Genomic DNA, 27845 nt, shown 5'->3' with positions numbered 1-27845 from the left:
AACCGGGTGCCTATATGGGCGCAGAGGGTGGGAGAAACCGGCCACTCTTTTCCAGAAAAGGGCGGGGCGCAGCTTCTCCCGTCTCCCTGCATTTCCATTTGAATACAGCTCAGCGAGGAAGAATAACATCTTATTCCCCCTGTTATTAAGTCCTCTACCGCCTAAACCTTTTGGGGTTTTCCTGCACCACCAAGTAAGGGGTCCAGCCACACCCTCTCCAAACAAAGCGGCTGCAGCTCTCGCAGAGACAGGAGCCATCAATCAGATCCTGGCAGCTTGGTTGCCAAAATGTCAGAGTCCAGCAGAGGATGGAAACAAGAATGCAGCATAAAATGGCTTGGTTTAAAGCTGTAAACCCATAAACATATAATTAAAAAAAAAAAAAACAGCTTTTACATCCGTGTCCTGGTGTTGGATAGATGCAATAAAAAAATGCACAAACACACACTGTGTGTAAAGTTTATTCCCGTTTCTGTATGTATGACTTGTGCAGATAGAAGGAGCGCTTTGTGTGCAGCTCACTTTTGCCTCGACAACTCCAGCGCTGAGATGGGACAGAGCTCAGTGCATCACTGTCTCACAGCACAGGAAGTAAACAATAACTAAACCTCCACCACTTTTCGCAGCCTTGCCTCAAGACTTCACCGTTTATTAACTTGCTGTTTTTTTGCATTTTGTCCTTTTCTTACAAAAATCATTATGCTTTTTTTTTTTTAAGACTACAACGACACACTATAGACAATACATACGGTATTCCATATTTGACTTCTTTGATTAGTATTTCAATATATTTAAATTATACACTGTTTTCAGTACAGTAATGATTTTTTTTTTTTTTATCTTAACCAGCTGGCACCAGGATGTGAATTATTGTTCCTCTGTGTTTTCTCGGGTCTGTTGTCGCTTCATCACCGTTTCCTGTTAGTCGGGTGAGAAAGTTTTGTTGTACATGACTTTTTTTTTTTTCGACACAACATTAGTAATACTTGATATACTTGAGTGTAACATGGAAATTGTGCTCCTGGTTGCAGCATTATAGTTTGGCAGCACATGCACCGACTACAGCGTATAGCTTCTTTTGTTTTTTTTTTGTTTTTCTTCACCTGCTTTCTTTTGCCTTTTTAATCATAACCGTCCCGAAACTCCAGAAGTCCGGTATCAGAGTCCGAAAAGTCGACCGGTTTGCGGCTGCAAGGGGTGTGAACATTTCATTGAGTGTCTCTTGGTTTGGCGACATATCCCACAAAGGCTTTCAAGGAGGCTACACACACTCACACACACGCTCTTTCACATGTACACACACATACACGAACCGTAACCTCACATACAAGTGTTCTTAGTCCGTATACAGCAAACACTTTGTACCTGTTGTGAAAGGACAAACAAAACTATTGCACAGTAACCGTCTTTCTAAATCGGAGCATGAGACAGTTGTGAAATTAAAACGAGCCCGTTTCTTTTTTCTTTTTTTTCTCCTCAGAGTATGCAAGGCTGTAACAGTGCTTTAGGAGGGAGGGGGAGACACACGCACGTCACATGTGCCCCTCCGCTCCTCAGTAGAGTCTCTTCTTTTTCTTCAGTGCTGAAAAGAAAATGAAACTAAAAAAGCTGCTCTATGGTTAAAGTCTGCATGGAACAGCAACAGGGCCGAGTGGTTTGGTGCAACTAATGTTAACTTCAGTGTGTTAAATCCTCTAGGAGCTGAGAGGTGACTTCATGCCATGTAGATCAGTGATGCGGTTATAACGTCCAAGTGGAAAAGACACGGGGGGTTGGGGAGAGGGGTGCGAAGAAACCAGAGAGGAAGAGTTTCTGTTGCAGTTTCAGTGAACCCAGGTGGAGTCTCATTGGGAAGTGAAGGCCAGTGAAACGTCAACAGTCTCTGCGCCGCCAGTTGGCCGACTGAGACCAAGAGCAGCACGTTTCAGTGTGGTTCAAGTCCGAGGAGGTGTGCGAGTGTGTGTCGAGAGAGAGAGACGGAGAGAGAGACGGAGAGAGAGACAGAGAGAGAGACAGAGAGAGAGACAGAGAGAGAGACAGAGAGAGAGAGGTGGAAGAGGAGGAGATGGGGTTCTACATGTTGAAGCCGTAAGCAGGCTGAGCGGGGAAGCCTGCGGCGGCGGCGGCGGGGTAGCCGTAGCCCGGGTACGCTGGCGGGGGAGCCACAGGGGTAGGAGAGGCGGTCAACATCAGCTGCTGGCCTGATCACACAAACAGAAACACACACACAGGGTCAATAACAACAAACAAAAATGTTCAACTTTTCTACACATATTTGAACTGTTGTGTTCCCTGCACTTTAAAGTCATTTTTGTCACTGGGTTTCTTGACGCAGAAGCTGATGTGCAACTCCCCAGATATGTAACTACGCGCCGGCCCGACACAGACCGCAAGAGCTGCGACTGGTCCGCTAGTTAGTAGCGTGTTGCCGCTTTAGTATTTCCGGCTGATTCTCCATCTCCGCAATTTTCAAATTGATTGTTTTGGATCAATAAAGATGGAACACATTGAGGAAAGGCTAACTGAGGAGGTTCGGAGATAAAGACATTTGTACGACTCGTCTTCGGCGATATTTCAGTGAAAGTTTCAGTTGCCATTGTTGAAAGTTAAGCAGGAAGTAGAAACAAAAATTAAACCGACTGGCAAAAAAGACACAGCGCCGACTAGCATTTGGGGGGGCCTTTTTTTACAGAGCGAGCCAGACTGACGAGCGCACAAGTATAAATGGCTCACACACGTGCAGGCTACGTGTGTGGGTTACGGTGTCTATGTCCCACAGTACTCTAACAGAGCCTTTAGATACATAAAGTATTGTTTAGATGCTGCACAATGAGCTGATAAGTCTCTGGGTCTTCTCTACTTTGATCTACAATTGTATTCATGAGGAAAATCATATCAGCTCTTGCTGAACAGAAGCTGCTGGTTATGGATAATAACCTGACTAACAGGTGTGGTCTTCCTTCACTTTAGAATTACATTTGACACTAAAAAATGTAAATATACAAGGAGACAGATTTGCTTTACAATGCCACATTTTGACACCATTACCTATTTTTCACCTAGGATTAACTGAATGACATTTATTTAATACATTCAGGAGCCACAACGATCTGTCCTTCAGGGAGAGGAGCCGCATGTAAACCTACCAAACACCATCGGCTGAGGCTCGGTCACCTCCTCTTCAGTTTTCCTTTGGCTTTCCACCTCGTCCAGTTTGTCCACCTGAGGGCAACAGAGGCAAAGAGGATAGATCAGACAAAGCTCACTCAGAGTCAAAGAAAGAGTTCACGCATTGTAGGCGTGCTGCAGAAACCCTTTTTTGTCAACGGTCTACAAAATTGAAGGCTTTTCGCAGGACGCCTACAATGCAGTGATCGCAATAATGAACCCATTTTTATTTAAAGGACCATTTCTTATCCTACAACAGAAGATAAAACGCTTCGCTTGTAAACATCTCACTAGTCAAAGCAGATTTATCAAACTCACTTCTGAAAGACAAACCTACACACAGCACCTCAGAGTGCAGCCAAGAGAAGATGCCATGCGGGTTTGGTGAAACTTTCTAACAGAACAAATGTTAAGTGAACAATTAAAGGGTCAGTTCGCCCATTTAACCCCCTAATGGTATCTAACCGTTACTGCTGAGAGTGCCACTATCACTCAAGTGGAGTGAATCTTATTTCTGCAGCTCAAAGCATTAAAAAAAAAGACATTAACCAACTTAAAATCAGCATCTCTATCCAGATAGAGTCCTTGCTCATCATCAGTAATTCACAGACCTCAGTGTTGACCGTTGTTTTACTACATTCGACAAGAAACAGTTGGCAACGAAGTCTCTGAATTATCATGAACTGCAAGATGAGGACATTCTGTTTTTGAGTTTCCACGTCATTTTTGAAAGAAAAGAAAGAAAAGCAGATCCACACTAACTGGACAAAACACTGTGTAAACTGACCCTTTAAAGACAGTATTATAGTAGGGTTCAAGGTTAAAGAAATTTCACATTAGGTATTACGTGAAGGAGAAGCTATGCAGTACGTGCTTTTATGCTGATGCTACATTTCCAGCCAGTCCTATATCTATATTAAATGACACATCACACAGCTTCTACATGCATCCCATTCATGGCTGTGAGCAGGCCCTCCTCATCGAGTGTTTGTCATTCTGCCGGACTAAAAATGAAGCGCACAGGTTAAGCTCGTCCTTGCCAGGCATTCGGTGTTTGTGCGCCGCGTCTGTTGTTCGAATCGCTAAGTGCAAATGAATAATCAGGCATTGTGCTTTAACTGTGGACACAGAAGGTTTCTGATGTAAGTAGGATGAGGATAAACAGTAGTTCGGCTCAGTTTCAAGTTTCTGTTGAATCATAATTAATAAAGAAAAGAGTGAAAAAGGTCAAACGGCACCTGTAAAACACCTTTCTGCAGATTTCTGGCAACAAAATATTATAAAGTGTGTAAAATAGCCCAGAAAAAAATAAATAGCTGAAATAAAATGGGAAAAACTTTCACTGAAACGAGGAAAGAGGACTCCGAAACCTTCAAAGTTAGTGTTTGTTGACCAACTGTTAAAAAGTTAACCTGGAGTTAGAAACGTGGGGATGCATCTAAAAAGTCTGGAGTGGCGTGCTCTCCTCACTTGTCCTCATATTTTGGGCTTTGGAGAGCTTTAGCCAGGTGGAAATCTGGATTTTCAAAATGCCACTCGACACCAGATGCAGCCCCAAGAGAGAGAAGTTAGAGGGTGAGAGATATCTGTTAGGCCAAGAGAGGCTAATCCTGGTCCTCGAGAAAAGAAATAAAAATACATAGTGCACAGGCTTTGGTTCCGGTCCAAGTTTAAAGTCAGTTTTTTCAAACCTCGATCAAAAGCTTCCATAGAAAACACATATTAACATACCAAGCTAGTGTAGACACTGTGTAGTGCTTTCTAAGTTCTAAATATACATAGCCATCAACATTTGCAAAAATGTTTCCATAAAGAAGAGATTCTCCTTCAGATTACAGTGTGTTATTTGCACATTTAGTCAAATTATGTTTGCACTGAACTTATTTTCCTCATACTTTTATAAATGCGTGACAGTAATACTGCTACAAGTTTATATTTGAATATGGAAATGATCATTTAGAAACTGCTTCCATTTGACAAATGCAATAGGTTGCAGCGGAACTAAAGCCTGCGCACTACTACTGCTGCTGCTACAGTTCTCCGGGACCAGAGCTAGTTAGGCCGTACTCAGTCTACAGTCCATGCTAGGTTCCTACATCAGAAACCTAAGAGATCAGTTACAACAAAAACAAACAGACAAGAACATGTAGGAGGAATAAAAAGAGGGCCAGAGACCGTCACCTTCGCTGCAAACCCATCAACCTGGAAAAGAACCCAAAGACATGACCTCGAGTGACCTCGTGTGTCTAGATGTCAACATTTTTAGGAAATCATATTGATCGCTGGTAAACACACTTAACTACCATCTGATCTTCTTCCCCTGAGATATTACAGAGTACTATCCACCTGTCACATGTCAGGGCTTTACAGGAAAATGAACAATCAAAGAAAAATGACCTAGTTTTTAAGCAAATACACAGTAACTAGTGTGTCCACAAAGTGTCCTTGTGTGTCTTGAAAGGCGCTTACAAATTAAATGTATTATTATTATAATTATTATAACTAAACCGACGTTTTGGTACTTCTTGGCACCGTTCCTTAATACCAACCTTTGTGAGGTACTCTCTCATGACCTGGATGAAGTATGGCATGGCAAAGTCCATGATGTTGTGCCTCCAGGCCAGCTCCAGCACCACGTCAGGGTGCAGGAGATCATAGGACGCGAACAGGCAGGCGGCAAAGCACTCCTTCTTGCCCTCCTCCAGGAACCACTGGAGCAGAGTCTCCGCCAGCTCGGCATCCTTAGACTCTGCAGCGTACAGCATGGCATCCTGGGGCACAAGGAAATGTGTTTACAAGAGAAACATGTGAGAAACAAAACATTCTGTAAGAGATACTATCTAAATAATCAAACAGTGCCATCTACAGGAATGTGGAGTCACTTGGTCGGTATGTGCAAGAGATTTTCTATTTCCTCCATAACTGTCCTCACCTTGTAGAGTTTGTCTTTCTTGCAGAGCTCCACACTCTGTCGCCAGCGGTTGTTTCCCTTGTACAGGTAAGCGGCGATGCGTCTGAACTCGATCAGTTCGTGCTTCTCTAACCTCTGAGCCAGGCCGATGGTGTCAAAGTTGTCGTAGGCGTCAATGGACGCTCTCAGGCCCTGTTGACACAACACAGACAGAGATTTCAGTTGAGATCCAGAGGAAACAGCGGGATCCACTAACTGGACCTCAGCAGCGCCCTCTAGTGACAACAAAGGAAGGATCACCTCAGTGTGTCCATCTACAAGATTCAAGACATAAAGAAAATAGTACTAGCTCTTAATAAAAAAAAAGAAGCTAATATAAATACCTTATAAACTCAAATGCATCAGTTTTCTAAACAATTATCCCTTAAAAAAAATTTAATTGAATCGAATTATTTGCAGTAATCAACAGAATGACTGAGATACCTGGTAGTCTTCCTCCTCTGTCAGCAGATTGTTCAGAGCTTCATTGACGGACTTGTTGTTGTGACTCTGCACAGACCTCAAGTAAGGCTTGACCAACTTCAGCTGGTTCATCTAGTTGAGCAAAAATAAAAAACAATGGTTACAGCATATCATATCAGCAACGTGAACAATCTCTAAAGGAAAAGGACATTCTATTTAATAGATTTATTCATTTTTCTGTAACGATTCGTCCTACGAAGGGTCACGGGGGGCTGGAGCCTATCTCAGCTGTCACTGAGCGAGAGGCGGGGGACACCCTGGACAGGTTCCTAGTCTATCGCAGGGCCAACACAGAGAGACAGACAACCATTCACATTCATATGCACACCTACGGCCAATTTAGAATCACCAATTAACCTAACTAGCATGTCTTTGGATGGTGGGAGGAAGCCGGAGTACCTGGAGAGAACCCACGCAGACACAGGGATGTCGGCCGATGGATTCAAACCCAGAACCTTCTCGCTGTGAGGCATCAGAGCTAACTTAATAGATAAATTGCAGAGGTTAATGTCACTGCTGGTTACCTTGCTAAAAAAGCTGACAGCTCGGTTGTGGTCCAGCCGAGGAGACAAAATGGTCAGCAGGTCATTGAGCAGGAGCGGTTTGAATTCCAGGTAAAAGGAAAGAGATTTATAGTACAGCTCCACATTGGCAACCTGGAGACGGAAAAAAAGAACAAGATCTTGAAAAACTTGAGACGTTCGCAAAGGAAGTAAACGCTTCGATCACGAATACTCACCTTAGCAATAGTATCTTTGAAAAGCCCCTCTTTCCACGCGTCCGTCGGGTGACTCATCATGGTGAGAACCGCGTTGTCGTACTCCTCGTATTTATCGTACAGGAAAACCAGCTCTGCCCATAAATGAGACTGCTCTGCTGCACGGAGGACCTGGCGAAGACACAAAGAGGATGTTAAGGACTCCTTCATGAGAGAGTCAAAGTTAATTACATTTAAAGACAGAGGATGACATCAAAAAGAGGATTTATTTATACAGACCCGTAGACAGAAAAAAATACTAACACGGGTTCTAATTAAAAACAACATAACAATGGAAAAGAAGGCCAGAAGAACTTACACATACAGTATACACCGATCAGCCACAAAATTAAAACCACTGACAGGTGAACTGACCATCTTGTGACAATACAATGTTCTCCTGGGAAACCTCTGGACCTGGCATTAGTGTGGATGTGACATGTACCAACCACCTAGACCAGACCAGACACCAGAAGGCCCATGTCTATTCTCTGATGGACATGTCAGAACTGTTTTGGAGGCACAAGGGAGACCTACACAATATTAGGAAGGTGGTCATAATGATATGCCTGATGTGTAGGAAACATTTGGGGGAGAAAAAAAATGGGTAATTTGTCATTCCCTTGTATGTCGAAACAGCATCAAAAAGGAAGTGTTTCTGTTATTTAGCCTATCCCACTGACTAAAAAGGGGTTGTCAAAATAATAGAAACACTTGTCGGTACAACCCAATTCCACTGCACTACAAACCACAGCCTCCAAAATACAAACACAGTTGAATCAACAGCTCTCTCATGAAGCTAAAATTTACTGCAGGGCTGTCTCACTAGTGTACCTAATTATCTGGCAAGCGAGTGTCTTTGTCTGCAAGCTTTCAAGGCTTTTAGGAACTCTGATAACAACAGAAAAAATAAAGCCAGCGACCTTTCTCCAAATTCCTGATAAAGTATTTCTGAATGTGCTGCTGCATAATGGCGAGAGGACGGAGAGCTGCTGAAAACTAATAGGCCGATGTTGAATCAGTGCAAGTCAGCAACAATATGTCAATACAGGGACGGCTACAAAAGACAGAACACAAGCCAAGGGAATTACTTTCCTTCCAGGGTGCAGGTGAAAAGCAGACATATTTGTAGAGTAATAAATCAAAGTGGTTCAAGGCAGACAAGAAACCTGTTTTTGTGATGAAGTCTTTGGTTTATTAAAAAAACGTCACCTTTGGGATGTTGACTCTGGACCAGAAGAGCTCCAGGTGCTCCCTCATCTTCTGAGGTTTGAACTTCGAGTAGAGGATGGCGAGCTCCGTGAACATCCCCATGTGGGCCCGCTCCAGACCCAACGCAGCCTCCAGCAGAGCAATGAGCTCCTCAAAATACCCGCGATCCTGATAGTAGCTGATCAGGTCCTCCAGCTCGTCGGCGTGGATCACGATGTGAAGGCCGCAGATCTGCGCCAGCCGGAACTCCTCGCCGTCCACACATGCGAAACACACCTGGCGATTGTAGGGAAGAGAGAGTGAACACAGAGCAGTAAAGAAATGGGTCCAGTAAAAGAGAGGTTCGGTAAATGAGTGCTACCTCCTTCCATGTCCGTGTGCTGTTGGCTTTCCTGGCGCTGTCCACGGCTGCCTGGTACTCCCCCAGGTGGACTAACGTAGAAGCAAGGCGAGCAAAGTTGGACACATTGTTGTACAGGAGTTTGGCTGCTTCGTACATGCCCTCCTCGTAACATCTATCGCCCACCTGCGCATGGAGAGTTTGCAGATCGTTACGTCAGCTACAGCATCATTTCACGCTGAAGCCGGGATGTTGTTCCTTACCTGCTGTATGTGAGCATTGTTGGGCCCACTGACAAATTCTTCCAGCTCTGCCAGACGGTTCGTTTTAGCCAAAGCGAAGATAAGCTCCGTCTCCACGTACGACTCTCTGGCTTTCTTTCGAGCCATCTGTAGAAACTTCACCAAGTCTTCCCAGTTATCTAGAAAATACAATCAACACCTTAAATAATCAACTCAGATCAACCACAGAAGAAAGACAATCAATGGTTTCATTTGCACAAACAGAACATTTTTGATTTTCCTTATTCATGCTCTGATTAGAATAACTTGAACCAAGCTTGTTCAAGTCTTGCTCAACCAACGCACCCTCCTTCTTTCATTTGTTCAACTATCTCCCGGAAAAGGTTGGGATTGTGGTATTTGCACATACACTGATCAGCCACAACATTAAAACCACTGACAGAAGAAGTAAATATCATTGACCTGGACCTGGCATTTGTGTGGATGTTACTTAGACATGTACCACCCACCTAGACCAGACCAGGCACCCCCACCACATGACACTCCTTGATGGCAGCAGCCATCCCCAGCAGGATGCAACTTGACACAGACACACACACAAAAATCAGTTTAGGAACAACTAAAAAAACATGAAAAACGGCACAAGGTGTTGACCTGGCATGCAAATTCACTGGATCCCAAACTGATCAAGTATCTGTGGGATGATCCACAGAGGCCCCTCCCCTCAACCCATGGGACCCAACCCCCCCACTAACAACATCCTGTTGCCAGACACCACAGGACACCTTAAGAAGGCCCATGTCCATTCTCTGATGAGTTACAACTGTTTTGGAGGCACAAGGGAGACCTACACAATATTAGGAAGGTGGTCATAATGTTGTGGCTGATCGGTGTATACAAAAACCTATTTTAAAAACCTTTACTTGAGCATGCTAGTCTACCTTAGCCCCTTAAAATGTTGGTTGGGGTACAACCAGTAAACACGTCCAAAGAAAGCTCCTAAAACGCAACTAATACAGAAAAACACTTCATTTGGAGAATCCAAACTGAGTCTGAAGTTCACATTAAACGTTTCGGATTCAGATTATTGTCACAATCGGAATACTAGTGAAATCATATTCTGCATGTAAACATACAGTATGTGAGCTGCTGGCGTGCAGCTGCAAAGCCAAGGCTTACCGTTCTTGCTGGCTGCATTGACCACCTCCATGTACGCCGACGGGTCGACGGCTTTAATATACGAGTCGATGGCCTCCTTGACCAGGTCTCTCTGGAGCTGGGCTCTGGCTAACTGGCTCCAAACAGCAGGCTCGTTGCATCGCTCCGCAAACTCGTAGGCACGATCCAAGTTCCCTATGTGCTCTATCAGTACCTAGAAGAATGAGGACAATAGAGAGATGCATTAAATGATCTGACATACGGGTACTTCAAATGGGAGAAAACAATTAAAGTGTTCCATACAAAATGAAAGTCAACTTGTACTAGATTGATTGAATATTTCTTTTACCTGTATGGCTGAGGTGTTGACGTCAAACTTCTTGAAAATGGCAAACGCCTCCTCAAAGAGCTCGTTGCTGATGGCGATGTTTGCGATGTCCGGAGCGTCGTAGTTGTCTAGCCTGTTGATGTACTCCATCACACGAGTACGGTCAGCCTTGATGGCCGTCAGTATCAGCAGATTCTGGAGGTTTCTGGGGAAAAGAAACAACAAGAGCAGAAGAATTGTTAAAGAAACAAAAAACTATTTGTGGCTAAAGTAGAATCTGTGAGTCTGCTGTACCTGTGTTCACTGAAGACCGAGTTGTCAAGTACGATCTTCTCCAGCAGTTCAATCAGCTCGTTGGGCAGGTCTGCAGTCATGAAGGCCTTGACTGTGACTGACACCTCCTCTGGGTCTTGGGTCTCTGACAGAGCTGTCTGCACCACCTGAGAGGAAAGAAAACAAATAAATAAATAAAAAACTATCACGATATTCACAGTGAGGAGCAGAGCAGGAGGAAACCTAACCTGGTCGATGAGCTGCCTTCTGTAAGGGTTGTTTTCTTCCAACACGTTCGCCCAAAGCTCTGGATCTTTCCTTCGTACCAGATATCGAGCCTCGCTTTTGAATAATGAATTCTCATTGCACACCTGAGAAGAAAACAAAAGTGGTTAACCGTGTATCTGTGTAACCATTTTGTCAACTACAAGAGCTCTAGTACGCACTTTGATGAGGTCCAGGTCACACTGCCCTCTCTCGTAGGCCACGCAGGCCAGGTGGGGGTCCCTCTTCTCGCAGTAGCGTCCAACCACGGCGCTGTCGTAGAACGGGTTCTCCTTCAGGAAGCGCTCGGGCGTGTTGTTGCTGTCGATGTAGATCTTGGCCAGGGCGTTGTGGGTGGCCGGCTCCTCGCACCCTTCATGGATACGGGACTCCAGCCACGGTAAAAGAAGCTTCAGCCTAATAAGATGTTGGACAAAATAATATATGTGAATACCGTCTGCATTTAGAAGAAGATATAAACACATTTCACAGCCCTGGATTATGAAAGTATGAATTATATTTGTGAGACGGTGTAGTTTTTGTGGAGTGTAATGCACAGCCACAACGCTAGATGGCAGTGTTGTGCAGTCAGCAGTGCTATTTGTTCATGCGTTTCCCAAAGTATTCATACTTGATTCTTTCTCACTTTTATATTTGATGATGCCGAACGGAAAGTAAAAGGATTTAGATTAGAACCTGCTTCATAAGATGCTCATGGAAAATACTGTAGGAATACAGGGATATAAACACTTGAAGCACTTAGTTTTAGGAGAGAGCGAAACACAAACACAGGAGCCTGAATGATTATTTATGTGCATAGTTTAGCTTCTGTTTGTGTGTATTTCATGATGAATGGACATCATAGGAGTATAAATATTTGAATTTCAAAATACAAGGTCCCACATTCATTGACGTGGATTCTGTCAGGTAATACAGAGAAAGACGTCCGCGACTTGAAAATCAAAAATCGTTCTTTTAGCTGGACCATGATCTGTCATCACTGGAAACATGAACAGGATAAAGAGGTTCAAGCAAACCACAAGCATGCTCTGCAACGTAACCAAAGTCCATTTATCTGTTACTTCTAAAGTTGCAATCAGATGTTGAGACGTGCAGACACAGCTAATAAAGATGACAAATGGATCCACGTCTAATCTAGTCGTTTACCTGTTCCTCTTCTCTACTTCCTCCACCAGTTCATCCGTGGAGAACTGCCCTCTCACCACCATGATCAGGTTCTTGATGACATCCTCGGCACAGTCAACGTCCAACAAGCCGCCGATCACCACCGGTAAACGACTGGGGTTCACCTGAAAACAAGTGCAAAGAAATTATGAATGAAGAGGCAACGTGCAACTAAAACAAAGAGAGATTTTGGATTATGGTCAGTGAAGTTTTGGACTTGATCTTACTTTCTGTACGTAGATCTCAATGTATTTCTGCAGACTGTTGCGGTAGAGGTAGAGCACCAGGTCGTGGACAAAGTCAAAGCGATCGCACACAATGATAAGAGGAAGCTGGTCTGTAAGCTTAGCCTCCTACGAACAGAAGAAACACGAGATTCATTAGTGATTGAACTAGAGGACGTCAGAGAATTGTTGCTGATGATGGGTTCAAGATTAGATGTTTGTACCTTGAGGAAGTTTTTAACCCTGTCTGGGTCGTAACAGTTGCTCTCTCTGCAGATTCTCTCCACTTCTTTGATCTGGCCGGTCTTACAGGCAGCCTGGATGTATTTAAAGTGAACGTCTGGCTCCTGGCTGAAATTCACAATCGACCCAAGGAAGTAAAACAAGCCTTGAACAGAGATGGCGGGGGAGAAACAACCCAACAGTTAGCTCCATCTGTCGTCTGCAAAAAGGAAAAAAAAATATTCTCCCGTTTATCCAAGACGGCCACACTTACCCTCGTAACTCTTGAACGATTCAAAAAGCTCCACTAACGTCTGAGTTCCCAGCTGCTCGTGATACTTGGATGCTACCTGGACGCACAGCTGCAGGTTCTGCCTGATGTTTGCCGACAGCATGGCCCTCAAACACTCCACAGAGTCTTCGACCGACAGGGAGCCGAAAAAGTTCACCAGCCACTAAACGGAAAGCCAGGATAAGGAAAGAGAAGGCAGGTAGAAAGTGAGACAGCAGGCTGAGAAGGGACGAGAAGGAAGAGGTGGGTTCAGGAAGCATTTTCATGTGTCATCCAAAAGAAAAGCTGGTGAAAGTATGATCACACTTCTACAGGCGTACCTCGGGGTTGAGCAGATGTGTGTGCACCACGGCTCGCTTGATATCATACAGGTCGGTGTAGTGTTCAAGAGCTCTCTGCAGCAGTCCCGCCTTCTCACACAGCTGAGCAACGTGGGCACGGTCATAGTGCGTGAACATCTGGTTCCCCAGGATTGCATCTGCCACCTATATGAGTTAACATACACATGGAAGCACAAACCGTTGTTTAGTCTTTTCAAATGCAAATCTGCTTTGTGAAATCAGGAAAAGTTAAGAGTCTGAGTGTTGACCTGAGGGGCGTGTATGAGGTTCATCTCAAGCAGCCGTGTCTGCAAGTGTCCTTCGGCTGGCCGGTTGTTCTTTAAAGCATCCAAAAGGAAGGAGGTGCACTGCTGGATCAGGCTTCCCTCCATGAACACATCTACGATCTACCAAAGGGCAAGATAAAAAAAAAAACAGAAGTTAGGGAGTTAGGAGAATGCGAGACGTTTTTGATTTCCTTCCATCTGTGAACCATCATTTGCGTTAGCATGCAAGATAAGAGTCACGTGCTATTGAACACGACACGCCTGTTAGCCAGATGTTTCAGCTTTTCACATTTAATAGCACCTTTGGAGGCCGTGACTGGAAATGGAACATAGAGAAGCGTCATACGCGTCTCTGTTTGAGACCGAGAAGAGTGAATATGTGGCTTTTTTAAAAATAAAAAAAAAAAGGAGGAGAGGGCGACTGACTCAGTGGATTCCTGGCATTGCTGGCACATCTGGAATAACACAGACGGAGGCTCCCACACTGGGCACTTTGTGTGCAGGCGTTTTAAAACGAGAGCGTGCGTAAGAGTCAGGCTGCATGTCCCTAGCGAGGGAGGCGGTCGTGCTGACGTGGGCTTTACCTGGTTGATGTTGGCCAGCGGCTCCTCGTCCTGGACCAGCATCTGGGCAAACTGCAGTCCCTGGTCTGGATTAACACGCATCACGTTTCTCAGCAGAAACACCCAGTCTGGCGTATAGCCCACCTGCAGTGGTAGAAAAATGCAATTCTGTCAGTTTTTCCCCGTAAAGGTCAACATGGGAATGAAAAAAGGAGGTCATGCGAAGTATTTGATTACCTTTTTAGCATACAGCACTATCTTCTGGAACTGGCCAGTCTCTGCAAAGCACTGGATGACCTTGTTGGGGACGTTAGCTCTGAGATACACACTAAGAGCGAGCGTCGGGTCCGTGGCCTTCACAAGGTCTCCCAGCTCCTCTGAGCACTCCAGCTACAACACAAACACAGACACACACAACTGTCACTTTATGGATGCGACAGCAACGTAACCATTTCCTTGAAGGATTAATAAAGTATTCTGACTCTACCTTGTCCTCCTTAAGCCATTTCTCCAGCAGCTGCTTACGGCCCTGTTGCAGGACGGGCCTGCACAGCTCCAGAGACTCAAACTTGTTGAGCTGGCCCTGGTCCAAAAGAATACCGAAGTATTGCAAGAGCGGAGAGGCCTGACCTGGCTGGGCCGGGACACTCTGGAACTTGCGGATGGTTTCCGCCGTCCGCAGGATACCCTGAGGGGAGCGAGGACAACAAAGGCAGGAGGAATTATTGGCGAAGGAAACGATGAGGAAGCAGAAATGAAATCCTCTGAAGTAGAATGGAACTTTTATATGTATCCGTCTACATCCTTTTAGTGTTTAACGTCACTGGATTAGTGCAGTTTTGTTGAAAATATTCAGCAAATGTACATCACATCTAAATATGTGTTTACTTTTAAGTTCACCGGGTTTAAAACGTGTAAATGATGATTTGAAAACTGCTGCAAATGTTTTTAAAAAGGTTTTGAAAGCTTTTAACCTCCACGGTTAAGAGGTTCAATTTAAGACCTGCGGGGCATCGTTGGCTTTAAAAATTTAGTATCAGACTTGCAAAACTTGCAAGTTTAAGATATGATTTCAAAATCTGAATCATTTATTCACGGTTTCAGATTGTGGCATGATATTGATCTTAAATTCTCCTTGTGTGTTAGTGTGTTTTCCATGTTTTCCAGGGGTGAAACTTTGGTAGATTTGATCACACAGGTGTGGGCTTGTGAGTCAGGTGATTCTTACAGCTCTGACTTGAAAACTTAGGTGAGATTGACCAATGTTAGTCACGCAATAGATAAGCCAACAGGATGGCTGGTTCTGTGCTGTCTGGTTGTCAGCGCTTCTTTCAGCCTTTCAAAACATTACATAAGCCTTCAAGACTTTTCAGTCTGGAAAAATGTTTTAAAATTTGATTTCAAGTTTTTAAACACCAAGTTTCTCAGATTTCCGAATTGGGCAATGATGTGAATCCCACACAAATAAAGAAACGGTTTCACGTTTAAAAAAAAATCTGCCGACGCACCTGGTATGCATTAGAAATGTGTAAACCCTATAAACGTAGCGGTAGTACCTTTGGTGCTGATGCAGCAACCTTCGCAGCCTCTGAGTAACTTCCCTGAGCAAACAGAGTGTTGAACTTCCTGGCAAAAAGCTCCTCGGCCCCAGCAAGGTTCGACCTCACAGCCATCCTCAGCGCCAGGTCGGGGTTCTGCAGGACGTTCGTGGCGTAGTTGACGATGTTTTCCTCTTCGACACACACCGACAACACCTAGAAAGAAAATAATCATAGAAATGTTGCTCAATAAATCAGCAAGGTACGGGAGCCACTGAAGGATACATGTCCAATTAACAGCCTGAAGAAACAATTCAATATCCTTTAGTGTCAGACGAGGTCAGAAAAAATGTGAACATCCATCTTTCACATCTATAGAAGCAACAAAGCCTGTAAACACTTCTTGCTCCTCGCTGCTCGTTTCTCACCTGCCCCTTCTTGTTGACACCAATGATTCCCGAGGTGGCTTCATGCGGGGCAGTGACAAAGATGGTCTCTGCACTGATTCGGTTCATGTAGATGCACACTCCAGACTCCAGGTCGTACAGGTGAATGTAACCGTACTTCGTGATCAAATATATAACGCCGTGTTTGCTGCCAATCTGCGGAGAACGCGCAGAGAGACAGTTTGAGCATCAAGGAGTCACCCGTAATTAGAAACGTACGAGCTGTATGGGGATTTTCTTTACCTGCATAGCTACTGGAAAGTCTGTCTGGGCCTCTGGTGGGAAGAACACATCAACTGCTTTCTTAGTAAATGGCTGGTTTCCTGCGGCCGGCTGACCAACTTCAATTATGTGTAGCTAAAAGAAGAAAATTAGTCAGCTATAACCATGACAAACAGCAGACCATAATCCATGTAAATAAACTCTCCTCAATTCCCTTCAGCACAATAACTCTTTTCTCCTAAAATGTAACTTTTTATGGACTTAAGAGATGTCGCTTATAGGCGCCCTCACCTTCCCTCCAGCCTGTGAGCGCACGGCAAAGCAGAAGAGGGTGGAAGGTTTGGCATTTCCCTCCACTTTGAACTCCCCGAAGGCAGCAGCGTGGCCTTCGATGGGCTGGGACACTTTCCTGTCCACAGAGTACAGCTGCATCGCTCCAACCACGCGGTTTTGCTTCAGGAGAAAGAGGGGAAAACAAGATTTTAGAGAGAATTTATCAACGCATTTAAGTAGTTGCAGATGGTTCAGATAGCTAAGTCTCTGTATTTGGTTAGGTGTGGTTAAAGGAAAAGGAACAAGAACCAGCCTGTAATACAACACTTTTTTGATCTTGCCACCTAGTTGCATCGATCCATGTCCAATGTTTATGCTAAGCTGTACAAACTACCTTCTGGATCCAGATTCGCATACGTGGGTTTTTATCTGGTTCTCATCAAGAAAATGAATGAACATGTTACCCCAAATGTCTGATTATTGCTTTAAGAGCAAGATAAATTCTGCAGTGTTGGCTGTAACTGAGAGTTTCTGAAAATCAGACTTTTGGAGCCGTTGGTGCTGATGGACACAGACTTGGAGCAGCCTTCAATGAAACTGCAAAACATCTTCTTCCTCTCTCAGTGAGCAACCAATAAGACCATTCTTGACACCAAAGAGTTTGATTTAAAGAGTTTGCATGCTCTTTATGTGGGCATGTAGCTTAGTGTGGACAGAGAGGAACTATGGAGACAATAAGGCGTGAGCTCAGTTTAAGTTATCTGAATCGTGCTCATTCATTCATTCATTCATCTTCTGTAACCGCTTGTCCTGTGAAGGTTCGCGGAGGGGCTGGAGCCTATCCCAGCTGTCATCGAGCAAGAGGCGGGGTACACCCATGACAGGTCTAACAGAGTACCCGAAGAGAACCCACGCAGACACAGGGAGAACATGCAAACTCCAAACCGAGAGGCCCCAGTCGGCCTGGATTCAAACCCGAAACCTTCTTGCGGCGAGGCATCTGTGCCGCCCTGCTCATTCCACTCAGAGAAACCTTTCTGTCATGTGTTCGTCTACTCTGTGAAGCATCCACGTGTGTTTTCATACCTGCGCGGAGATCCCGATCAGCAGCAACCACTTCTGCTGCTCGTCAGTTCTGTAGTTGATGATCTGACATCCAGCCAGACTGGCGTGCCGATCGAACACTTTTGCCGGCTGGGAGTCCCCCTCCATGCTCCAGTGATAGACGGCGGTATCCGTCACCAAGGCGACCGTGTTTACAGATATCCACTTCCAGAACATGACCTCCTCCGTCATGGTGTGAGCCTTCATCTTGCTCTTCATCTCAATGTTGAAGATCTGCAGCGTCTTGGCGGCTGAAGGAGCGGGGGACAGAAACAGAGGGGGGCGGTAAAACGGGAAGGATCGAAGCCCACAGGATGAGTAAACAATTAAGGGGTGAAAATGGATACTGCGAATAAAATAGAGACCTCCAAATTAACATGTCTGAATAAAGGTACGCTGGAGGATAAATAGAGCTCTAATAAGTTGATTAGTTGGAGTAACTTAAGTTGGTGGACAACTTAAGGTGTTTTATAGAAGAAAGAAACACCACTCTGTACATATTGCTGATCAGCTGGCTGATGCTTGCACCTGGATGCAGCTGATCTCCGGTAACCGAAATCAGGAGACAGCAAGTTTGGTTGAACCCTAATAATGTTTCTAGACTTGCATGCTTCCTTAAAAACGAACAAGGTGAGGTAATGCATGAATCAGATGAACACCGGAGCTGTTGTGCAAACCACCGCCAGCACACACAGCCTTTATGATACATTTAATGGCAGCATGGAAAGATCTGAATGTCGATACGGCTGCTGGCACGCGCTCACACCGGCGTGCAAAGACACACACATCCTCCCCACCCCCAACTCTTTTCTCTGTGCAATATCTGATGATGCATACCACACATACAATACACTCTACCACCATACAACAAGTCATGCTAACACATGTGTGGTTCTCATAAAAGTGTATGTATATGCCAGCAGGTTAGAGAGGGGCAGGGGTGTGATGCGGAGGTGATTTACTGGTAGCAGAGGTACAAAACGGTCGTCAGGTCTTTTGATTGATTAGTTGGTCAAAATAGCTCTGCATTCTTGAGAGGGATGTGAGGGGGAAGCTTTTATGAGAGAGACATGGCTACCGGATCATCACAACAGAGTGCCAGACGGCTAGACGGACAGAAAGCAACTCACCGTCTGAGAAATGACAGAAAGCAAGGGAGAAAAAGCAAAGTGTCAATCAGGTACAAATGAGAAGACAAAGATAGACCACAGGGAAAGGGCAGACATAGGGCGTATTTTCCCGAAGGGGAGTGGGTGAGGGGGGGAGGGTAGAGGGAGGCATTACAGGCAAATCATCCTGATCAGCGCTTGTGTTTTTGCTCTAAGGGCTAGATTCGGTGCCAGACAATCAATTTGCACAACCAATTCAGTACAATCAAGCAATAGAACTGACTGCACTCTACATATTTACAGCATTGACAGAGCATTAGTCACTGCACGGCCGTGGCATTCCCACAGCAGCTCTACAGGATGGCTAAATCTGTTAGAACTGGAGACAAATAAACAGTGCCAATGCCATGCGGACTTTATTCTGGGAATTTAAACAACAACGCCAACTTCAGCGCTTAGAACAAAACCACACTAATAATAAAAGCAAACTATTTCTTCTCACAACAACACAGTATTTCTCGTCTATCAGCCGGCGCTGCGGTTGCCCCTGAATGTGTTGCTTCGTTGCTATGCGAAGTCGCCGTCTCACCTTTCAGGGCGATGACCTTGCTGGTGGGGTTCATGATGGCACTGTCGGCGGAGATTGGCCTCCTGATCGGGTTGGTGGGGTCCGACATGTCCACGATCACCACCTGGTTCTGCTCGCCCACCTTCTCTCTGATGCAGATGAACTTGTCCGACTCCATGGTCAGATAGCTGAAGCCAATGTTGGCTGGGTTCACGCCCAGGTTCTGCAACTGGAAGCACGGCATTAAAAAAATACAATGAGAATATTTAACCTACTTGCTTTTTAACATTAATAAACAGACATTTATTAACGTGTTGGTCACAAATTCACTTTTTTAATAACGAATGAACTAATAACACGTCTGTAACCATATTTAAACACATAGTTTGACATCCGTCACAAATAAATAGTTTCTGAAGGAGAACTGAGAGATGATAAGAACAATAAGATTACGCCAGTAAATATGAAGCGGGAGCCAAAAGGCAGTCAGCTTAGCATAGCATAAAGAAATTAAATTCAACTAATAGCACCTCTTAAGTTCACAGATTTCCACGTTACATATAGCGGGGCATAGCCAGAATTAGTTCTTGTCAAAGTAGGAGTCTGGTAATATGCCATATGTCCATCACCGATTGGCCAGAGCATATTGAGCTCTCAACGGCCTGACTCCAGACGAGCTTTTCGCAACAGAAATCCTGTGGGCAGAGTAAATTCTGGCTAGTTTCCAGATCCACAAATAATTAATAGCTTTAGTAAACACTAAATCGTTATTGATACTTTGCAGAAGGAGTTACAGTTGTATAGTTTATAACACACTATAGGGCTTGTAGTTTATGGCTATAATGAGCTAGTATTTAACTCACAGTTTTAATGGTGGTCAAAACAAGACATGTTAAATAAAGACTGTTATATTACTTTGTGCCAACAGTACCCTACACTCAGACAGGATAGTTATAGGCGGTTTAGACTTCAGATCACTACGCAGACCCCTAGCGCCGTAACTGCATGCATCTCCCCAGATATGTAAATATGTGCGCTTGGTAGCAGCGTGTTCCCGCTTTAGTATTTCCGGCTGCTTCTCCATCTCCACAAGTTTTGAATTGATTGTTTCAGTTCAATAAAGATGTAACACATTGAGGAAAGGTTAACTGAGGAGGATCAGAGATACAAATATTTATTATTTATTTGTGTATGACTCGTACAACTAGCGTTTGGGTGGCGTTGTTACAGAGCGAGCCAGACTGACAAGCGCACAAGTATAAATGTCTCACACCGGCGCGGGCTGCCTGAGTAAGTTACGGCGTCTAGGTCCCGCAGTACCCTAAAAGAGCCTTAAAACTTTTTTTATTGCATCTTCAGACAGTTTTAAGACCGGGCCCCCATCACGACAACAAAAAACATGCTGTGGGAAAAAAATATATATATATATATGTCAGCAGCTGACATTTGCCTCACAGGGGGAAAAAAAAAAAAAAGCAGCAAGTAGCAGATCAAAAACGGTGTTTTGATTAAAATAGCAGCAGGTCTGCTCCAGTTTTTTCCAGGGATATTCTTAAAGGTTGTTTTCCAGACAGAAGGTCTGGTGGTACGTGGAGCCAAGGAACAAGCGTGGGCACAAAGCGGACAAAAGAATGTTAACACAACAGAGATTTATTGTGCACTCTTATTATAGCTGCTAATAATCTCCTGAATTAACTGAAAGATGTATATAATGCACGATAATGCAACTTTTATATTAACCTTTTACTTTTTTTACCAGCTGTAAAAAAAAGTTAATCACCACTAAACCAGTCTGAGACTAAATTCCCAGCAACTAAACCCACGTATTTATTAGAATACTCTTAGAAGGCACCATCAGCAAATCCATACTGAATGAATCATTATTCAGCATCTCAACCTTCCTGGTGAGACGAAGTCACAAAATGCAAAAACACACAAACACTGAGCTGACGCGAACAACTGCTGCATCAAGCCTTAGCGGAAGTGAAACATGAAACACTCCAGCTAGGTTAACGCCTGCTGAACAGAGGAATTATTGTGCGCATTGGCAAACTGACTGCGAGCGACGGAGAGGACAGACCAAAACATGCACTCTCCCTCTGATGACTGAACCGACTGCATTATGCAGTCTGAGGCAAGCGGAAAGGAATCCTTACGCTCATCACAAGGACTGTACTATCTCGCAGTTGGCTGGTAGGGCAGGACAACAAATCATGACCGCTGAGCCATTTAAATCATGTCATCTGCAAAACAGGAAGGAGGCAGAAGTCAGCAGTCGGGGGTGGATGGAGGAGCTCAAATGAGAGATTTTTTTTTTTTGTTTTTACCCCATGTAAGTTCACGGGATCATTTAAAGCAGCACTGATCGATATTTTTTAATATTAACAACGGATCAAATTATGTAATGGGGAAGTAAGAAAACCACAACTCTGCAGTTCCTCATAGCTCTGCAAATCCTTTCAGCCTCTTTTAGCTTGTATGTATTAGCTTGTATGTATTTAACAATATTAAATCACTGCAAATAGTCGACTGACAACAAGAAACTACATTTAAATGTTGCCTTGTACTCTGGAAGACTGTGGTAGACACTTTTATTGACCAAATGATCAATGAACAACAAAAATAATACCTTCAGTAGCCTGTTTTTAAGGGTTTCATACAGCGATTAGCCACAACATTATGACCACCGTCAAAATATATTCTATAGGTCTCCCTTGTGCCTCCAAAACAGTCATCAGAGAATGGACATGGGCCTTCTGAGGGTGTCCTGTGGTGTCTGGTACCAGTTTTATGGGTTGAAGGGAGGGGCCTTCTGAGGATCATCCCACAGATACGTGATCAGTTTGGGATTTAGTTAATTTGGAGGCCAGGTCAACACCTTGTGCCGTTTTTCTTTTCTTTTTTTTTAGTTGTTCCTAAACCGTTTTTGTGTGTGTGCCTGTGTCAGACTGCATCCTGCTGGGGATGGCTGCTTCCATCAAGGAGTGTCATTGCTAAGGGGTGGGGGTGCCTGGTCTGGTCTAGGTGGGTGCTACATGTTTAAGTAACATCCACATAAATGAATGTCAGGTCCAAAAGTCTCCCAGCAGAACACTGAATTGTTATTAACATCTTCTGTCAGTGGGTTTTAATGTTGTGGCTGATCAGTGTACATGACCTTGCTGAAATTAGCCACAGAAACGGAAATACATATGTTATTTATAATAGCAGTAAATGTCCTTGTTAATACCGCGATAATACAGTCAACCATATCAGTGTACAGCTGGTTTGTGTGAGGTTACTGGGACATAAGAGATAAAGGCGTCTTTGTAAAGGCCACAGAGAAGACCTGAGGGGGGATTGGAGCCATATGCTGCATCTCCTCCTCAAGGCTGCCAAAACTATCTCCGAGAGAGGAGGGGAGGGAAGCTACAATAAAGATAAGGATGGGAGTGAAAGGAACGGCTGAAGACACAGTCCAGCATCTCACAAAAAAAAAAGGAGGGGGCGGGTGCTGGGAGAGGACCGGTGTGGAGAAGTCAGAGTAATAAATGTTCCTCTTATGAGAAATGAAGAAGGATGGATGAGAGCTAGGTAGGTCTGATCAGTGCAGTTCCAGTAACACAGGCCTTCGGCAATTTACAGTTGAGGGTGGGGCGACTGACTCACCGGAAGAAACTCTCCCCCCTGCACTCCTTGTAAGTAGAACATTCCAGACTAAAATCTCACATTGGCTAAAACCTACCGTCTGCCGTGACCTATAAAGAACCTCTAGTGAAACTGTAACTCATCTTCCCTCAACAACAGATAATAACAATTCCCAAAAAACAAATCAGCAGAATAACGAAGGCAGCAGAACTTCACTGATGATACAGCGTTGACTGGATTTGATGAGTCACAGGCTGGGTGGACACGTTGCTGAGGCACTGACACGTTGCATCAGCAGCTGAAGATTTTGGGTTCGCGAGATTATAGACGAACACAATAAAAGCTGAGGAATGCAGCAAATAGACCGGGAAGCGGTGCCGCTTCATGCTTTCTTGCACAAAGTTGGGTATGCAGCCTGTAGGTTGGAAGGTATGGAGTTCATTCGATCAAGAAAACCTCAAAGCTGCTCTAATTCCTATATTGTACATTAACAATTGATCAATATGTTAACATATGAGGTGACAAACCATGGTTTTGGTTTTAAGTCCTGTAGTTTTAATGTTTTGTTCCAAAAGTTTTGCAGCGCAAAGTTGGTCTGGAGTCTCTCCGTTAGGAACTGATTACGCTGCAGCAAAGATCTGCCTAAGAGTTTAATTTGTTTCCAACTATATGGATCTGATTGGTTGCAGGACTGACTATCCAATTGCATGCAGACGCTACATTTTTTCCTCTGTATTGGTTGAAACACGCCCCATAATGACATCCATATGGAGTCTCCTAACTCAACTTGCTAGCATTTAAGCAGCTACGTCGCTTCAGGAAAGACAATACAGGAAAATAAACCAACACACTTAACTTAAAAAGCTTCAAATATGTATAAGAGTCCTCCAAGAGCGACCAGTTGAACCAAGCTGAAACAACTGGTCGACTCATCAAACATACATCCGCTTTTTTAAAAAACTCAAGAGATGATTTCTGTCATTTTCTGAGAAAAATTATTCGAGATCTTTGAATAACTTGCCAACCCAAATTAGTTTATGTAATATTAACAGTGCTTGAGTCACGTAACACTACAGAAAGGCACAACGTGAGCGCTATACGTGTGAATGACTGCTCAACCAGGGCAGTCACGGTTAAGTCCAGGTGACTGAACACAGGCGCTCGTCCTCGTCCCTGCCGGCCACTGCTGCTGGTCACAGATGTGTCCTGTTAACGGTGTCCTGCGGCCCCGCTTCCTATCCTGATCTGATTTGCCAGACTCATCAAACTCATCCGTTGCTGCAGACGTGGTGGCGTCGGCACAGATACAGCAGCACACAGACAGCCCGCAGAAGAGCTCCGGGCTCAGCCACGGTGGGACAATGTTCCGGCTCTCCGGGAGCTGCGGGACATTTTTGCACTTACACAAGCTGCTACAGTACGTAGGCCGCTGCACTGACAGCCAGCAGGATAGCCACATAAGCTGCAAATGACTCCCACTTTGGCACGTTTCTTTGTCCTTCCTAGCCACCGTCATGATCCACAACTTAACTCAGCTTCACACATCCAACCGGGGGCAACTGATAGCACACTTTGACACGATCCTTGGATCATAAATCATACTCGACTAAACAAGAACGAGGGAGAGAGACTTCACCACACAGCTTAGCATTAATCACAGTGTAAAGGTGTGGGGTGAGAAAATGAAAACTATTCAAACAACAGCTCTGGAGGTGTCAGCCTTGTCTCCACGTCTCCAAGAATGAGTGGAACAGCTAAGATATTCTGACCCTCCGGTGTGCTCTTTATCTCAGCCGGGCTGGTACCTCATCACGGAGCTGGATCTATGCTACACTCCTGAATCCCAGCCCAGACTGCAGACACCAAGCTGTAAATACCAGGCCAAGAAAAAAAAGCTAAACAACTTGAGGCCCAAAGTCCAGGGTTTGCAAATTCCAAGCATTTTTCACTCTGCTGGAGCCACCTAGATTCACAGGGGGATACGACTGGGGCAGAGCTGGGATTTCACGGTAGAGGTGGAACGCAAAGCAGCCCGCCGCTTATCGCCGTCTGCCTCAGATTTTCTAAGGAGATGCAAGAGGGAAAGGTATGCGCCGTTAGGAGCAATTTGAACTAATAACCCAGACGTTACCAGGTGCTGCACTGTGCTCCATCAGCGAGCAAGCGGGCCGCTCGCCGCTCCTGTCAGCAGCGAGGAGAGGAGCCCGCTGGGCTGCGAGCTCTCTTGGCCGGCACCCTTTCTCTTTTTTTTTTTTTTTTGTGGATAAAGGGTCTTTGGCTGAGAAAGTGGGGCTGCTGGCCAGAGGAAGGGCGCAGAGAGACAGGGGGTGGGGACACTGTGCTTTTTTTTTTTTTCTAGTGAAAGGCCATTTCACTGCCTGGTGTTACCATAACAACAGGCTACAGACCAGGGGAAGGTGGAGGGGTGCGTCACAAAGTTTCTCTTTAGGCTGCAAGACGCCGAGCACTGGGGGCTGCTGTGGGACAGCAATTTAAAGTCCAAACCATGAAGAGAGAGAGAGAAAAAATAAAAAGGGGACATAGTGGAAATAGTTCCCCCCCTCCCACCACTGACGACCAAATAAGTGCCCGGTTGTTTTTCTTTCTTGTCACAGATTGTAAATGGGCATTTTGTGTTGTTTTTTCCATGAGGACTCGGCCAAGCAAAGGGTGCAGGGCCTTTACTACTCCCGGTTTATTGATGCTGATCATTCTGAGGCTGCACAGATGCTTCCCTGACATGAGAAAGCAGACAAGCAGAGCCGGGCTGCACATTAAATCAATAGCACTGATGCTTTTTACATGAAGCCAGATTTCATAAATGAGCTTTTTGTGTACATGTGTTCAAATAACGTGCATTTTGTCTGGTCTTCCAGTCTGCATCACAGCTATGCCAGAACTTAACGGATTGTAATGCGTATTCGTTTAACCCAGATAATCATTCGTGTTGTTAGTCGTGCCTGGATATTTGCACACACACACACATATATATAGAGTTGTTGCAAAGTGGGGATCCGTTGCTGCAGGACATGACAACAACATGGTAGCAACAAAGCTTGGGAGCAAGTGCCGTTCACGTCTCAGTTACAATGTAACCACGAACAGCTGAGCTCCGTTGTCGGCAGCGGCAGCAGCGGCAGCAAAAAAAGTGTCAAAACACCGCAGGATTTTAAAATGACAGCAGCGTTTTTTCCACTTGATCGGTGGAAGAAAAAAAAAACTGCGGCGTATCCACAGCACACCACACGCACCGGTCCGCATTGGAGCTGTGTACGATCTGACTGTTCAATTTTTACAAGTCATCATCTGCCCGGCAGGAGAAAACTAGGCCTGTAGCTATATTGAGCACCACCCTGCAGCCCCATTTCAGATCCCATTTAAATGCGACATGTGCCATGTGTGTGCGGACCAAATGTGGACGACGCGCAAAAAGAAACGAGCTGAAACGAATTTTCGGGCTTTTTTTTTTTTTTTTTTTCTCTCCTCTCCCTGCGCCCGCTTACCTGCAGATGTTCCTGAAATCGTATCGGCAGTATCTGAGCCATTTCTGGAGGATTTCTCTGTCTGGAGACTCCGTGAGGAAGGAAAGGGGAAGGGGACAACAAGAGGACAGAGGTGGTCTTGTTCTTTGTGTGCCCTGAACGCCCCAAAAGTCAAAATTGATGGGCAGTAGTAGGTGGTCTGGGTGGCTTGCGTTGGTATCACACGAATCCAGTGACTGCTCCCATTCAGTATCTCCCCCCCCCCCCCCCCCCCGTACACCAGTCCTGAATCAAAAAACTCCGCACCTCCGCTGAGAAAACTAGTCCGCTTTAACTCCTGCTGAGCCGAGTCAGTGCTTCCTGGAGCCTTGTAAGGACACGGGGCTGTCCTTAAAACACGACTTATTGTAAGTGATGACTTTGCATGAGCAGCCCGTGTCGTGGATTATTTTTATTTTATTTTTCCACAGAGCTGTCAGTGCATTTGTACGGACGTGCCGTATGTAGCGCTCCGCCACGCAGCCCCTTCCCCCTTCCTTTCCACCAACTTCGAAATCAGGGCTTGAGACACGGTACGCTCCCCACCTTCGCACGATTTCTTAAAGACTGCGAACACACACACCTCTTCCACGGGACCGTGTTTTGTTGCAGGCGTGACGCATATACATGTACAGACTACTGCAGTTTCACGTGTATTTTTGTTGTTTTTTTTACCACAGAGCTGAAGCTGCATCATCCCTTTGACCTTTAGGCTAACAGAATCTTAACAATGACCCCCCAAGCTGAGCAGCAAGCTGTGCACATATATATATTTATATATTTAAAATATTAAGCCAGGCCTTAATAAACTAGACAGACATTGTTAAATATAGCTGGCTGAGACTCTGTGGAAACATTAGGTCTATTTAAAAGCCATAAAACCACAAGCTGTCATTGTTTGGTTGAACTTCCTTTCAAACTCAGCAAAGGCCCACATACAGCTTTGCAGACGCGAGTCCATATTACACATAGGATGTGAGCGTCATCTGAAATGAAAACGTTCCCCTTTCGAAGGATTTGAGTGACTCGGTGCACTTTTAACTTCCTCTATTGGAAAAAGGAAGGAAGCAAATATTTCCTATTGAGACATTGATGATTGGAATGAGGGTTTAAACATGTACGGGGTCAGAGTTTACTTAGAGTGATAAAGCAGAGGCAATATATCTCAG

The 27845-nt window shown here is 44.8% G+C and overlaps 1 protein-coding gene across 3 annotated transcripts; it reads right to left on the bottom strand.

Annotated features, from left to right (window-relative positions):
• Positions 1-445: 445 nt before the first annotated feature.
• cltcl1 (clathrin, heavy chain-like 1) lies at positions 446-26866 on the bottom strand. 3 transcript variants are annotated; one of them, XM_084552072.1, is made up of 32 exons: positions 26659-26866; positions 19550-19757; positions 17834-18102; positions 16766-16927; positions 16496-16609; positions 16235-16408; positions 15825-16022; positions 14756-14956; positions 14506-14658; positions 14290-14412; positions 13688-13825; positions 13419-13583; positions 13081-13261; positions 12809-12972; positions 12588-12713; positions 12343-12485; positions 11358-11592; positions 11160-11282; positions 10933-11078; positions 10660-10843; positions 10332-10524; positions 9174-9331; positions 8932-9096; positions 8571-8846; positions 7341-7490; positions 7126-7257; positions 6563-6673; positions 6101-6271; positions 5718-5939; positions 5344-5370; positions 3147-3222; positions 446-2201 (listed from the first exon to the last, which is right to left on the bottom strand). In XM_084552072.1, the coding sequence occupies exons 1-32, from the start codon at positions 26698-26700 to the stop codon at positions 2074-2076; spliced, it is 5058 nt and encodes a 1685-aa protein (XP_084408198.1). In that variant the 5' UTR covers positions 26701-26866; the 3' UTR covers positions 446-2073. The 3 variants fall into 3 exon arrangements, with proteins under 3 accessions (XP_084408198.1, XP_084408200.1, XP_084408199.1); XM_084552074.1 differs by lacking the exon at positions 5344-5370 and having other exon boundaries at positions 5691-5939; XM_084552073.1 differs by lacking the exon at positions 5344-5370.
• Positions 26867-27845: the final 979 nt, after the last annotated feature.

This window comes from Chelon labrosus, assembly GCF_963514085.1.
Source record: "Chelon labrosus genome assembly, chromosome: 9".
In the NCBI taxonomy this organism is placed as follows: domain Eukaryota; kingdom Metazoa; phylum Chordata; class Actinopteri; order Mugiliformes; family Mugilidae; genus Chelon; species Chelon labrosus.
The sequence above is the reverse complement of the archived record's forward strand: the minus strand, read 5'-3'. Positions and strand labels throughout refer to the sequence as shown.

Coding starts and splice junctions, on each gene's coding strand:
- cltcl1 (XM_084552074.1), bottom strand. CDS start 26,700: ATGGCTCAGATACTGCCGATACGATTTCAGGAACATCTGCAG. Junction 12,714..12,808: donor GGGTTAAAAACTTCCTCAAG/GTACAAACATCT, acceptor TTCTGTTCGTAG/GAGGCTAAGCTTACAGACCA. Junction 7,491..8,570: donor CCAGAGTCAACATCCCAAAG/GTGACGTTTTTT, acceptor TGTCTTCGCCAG/GTCCTCCGTGCAGCAGAGCA.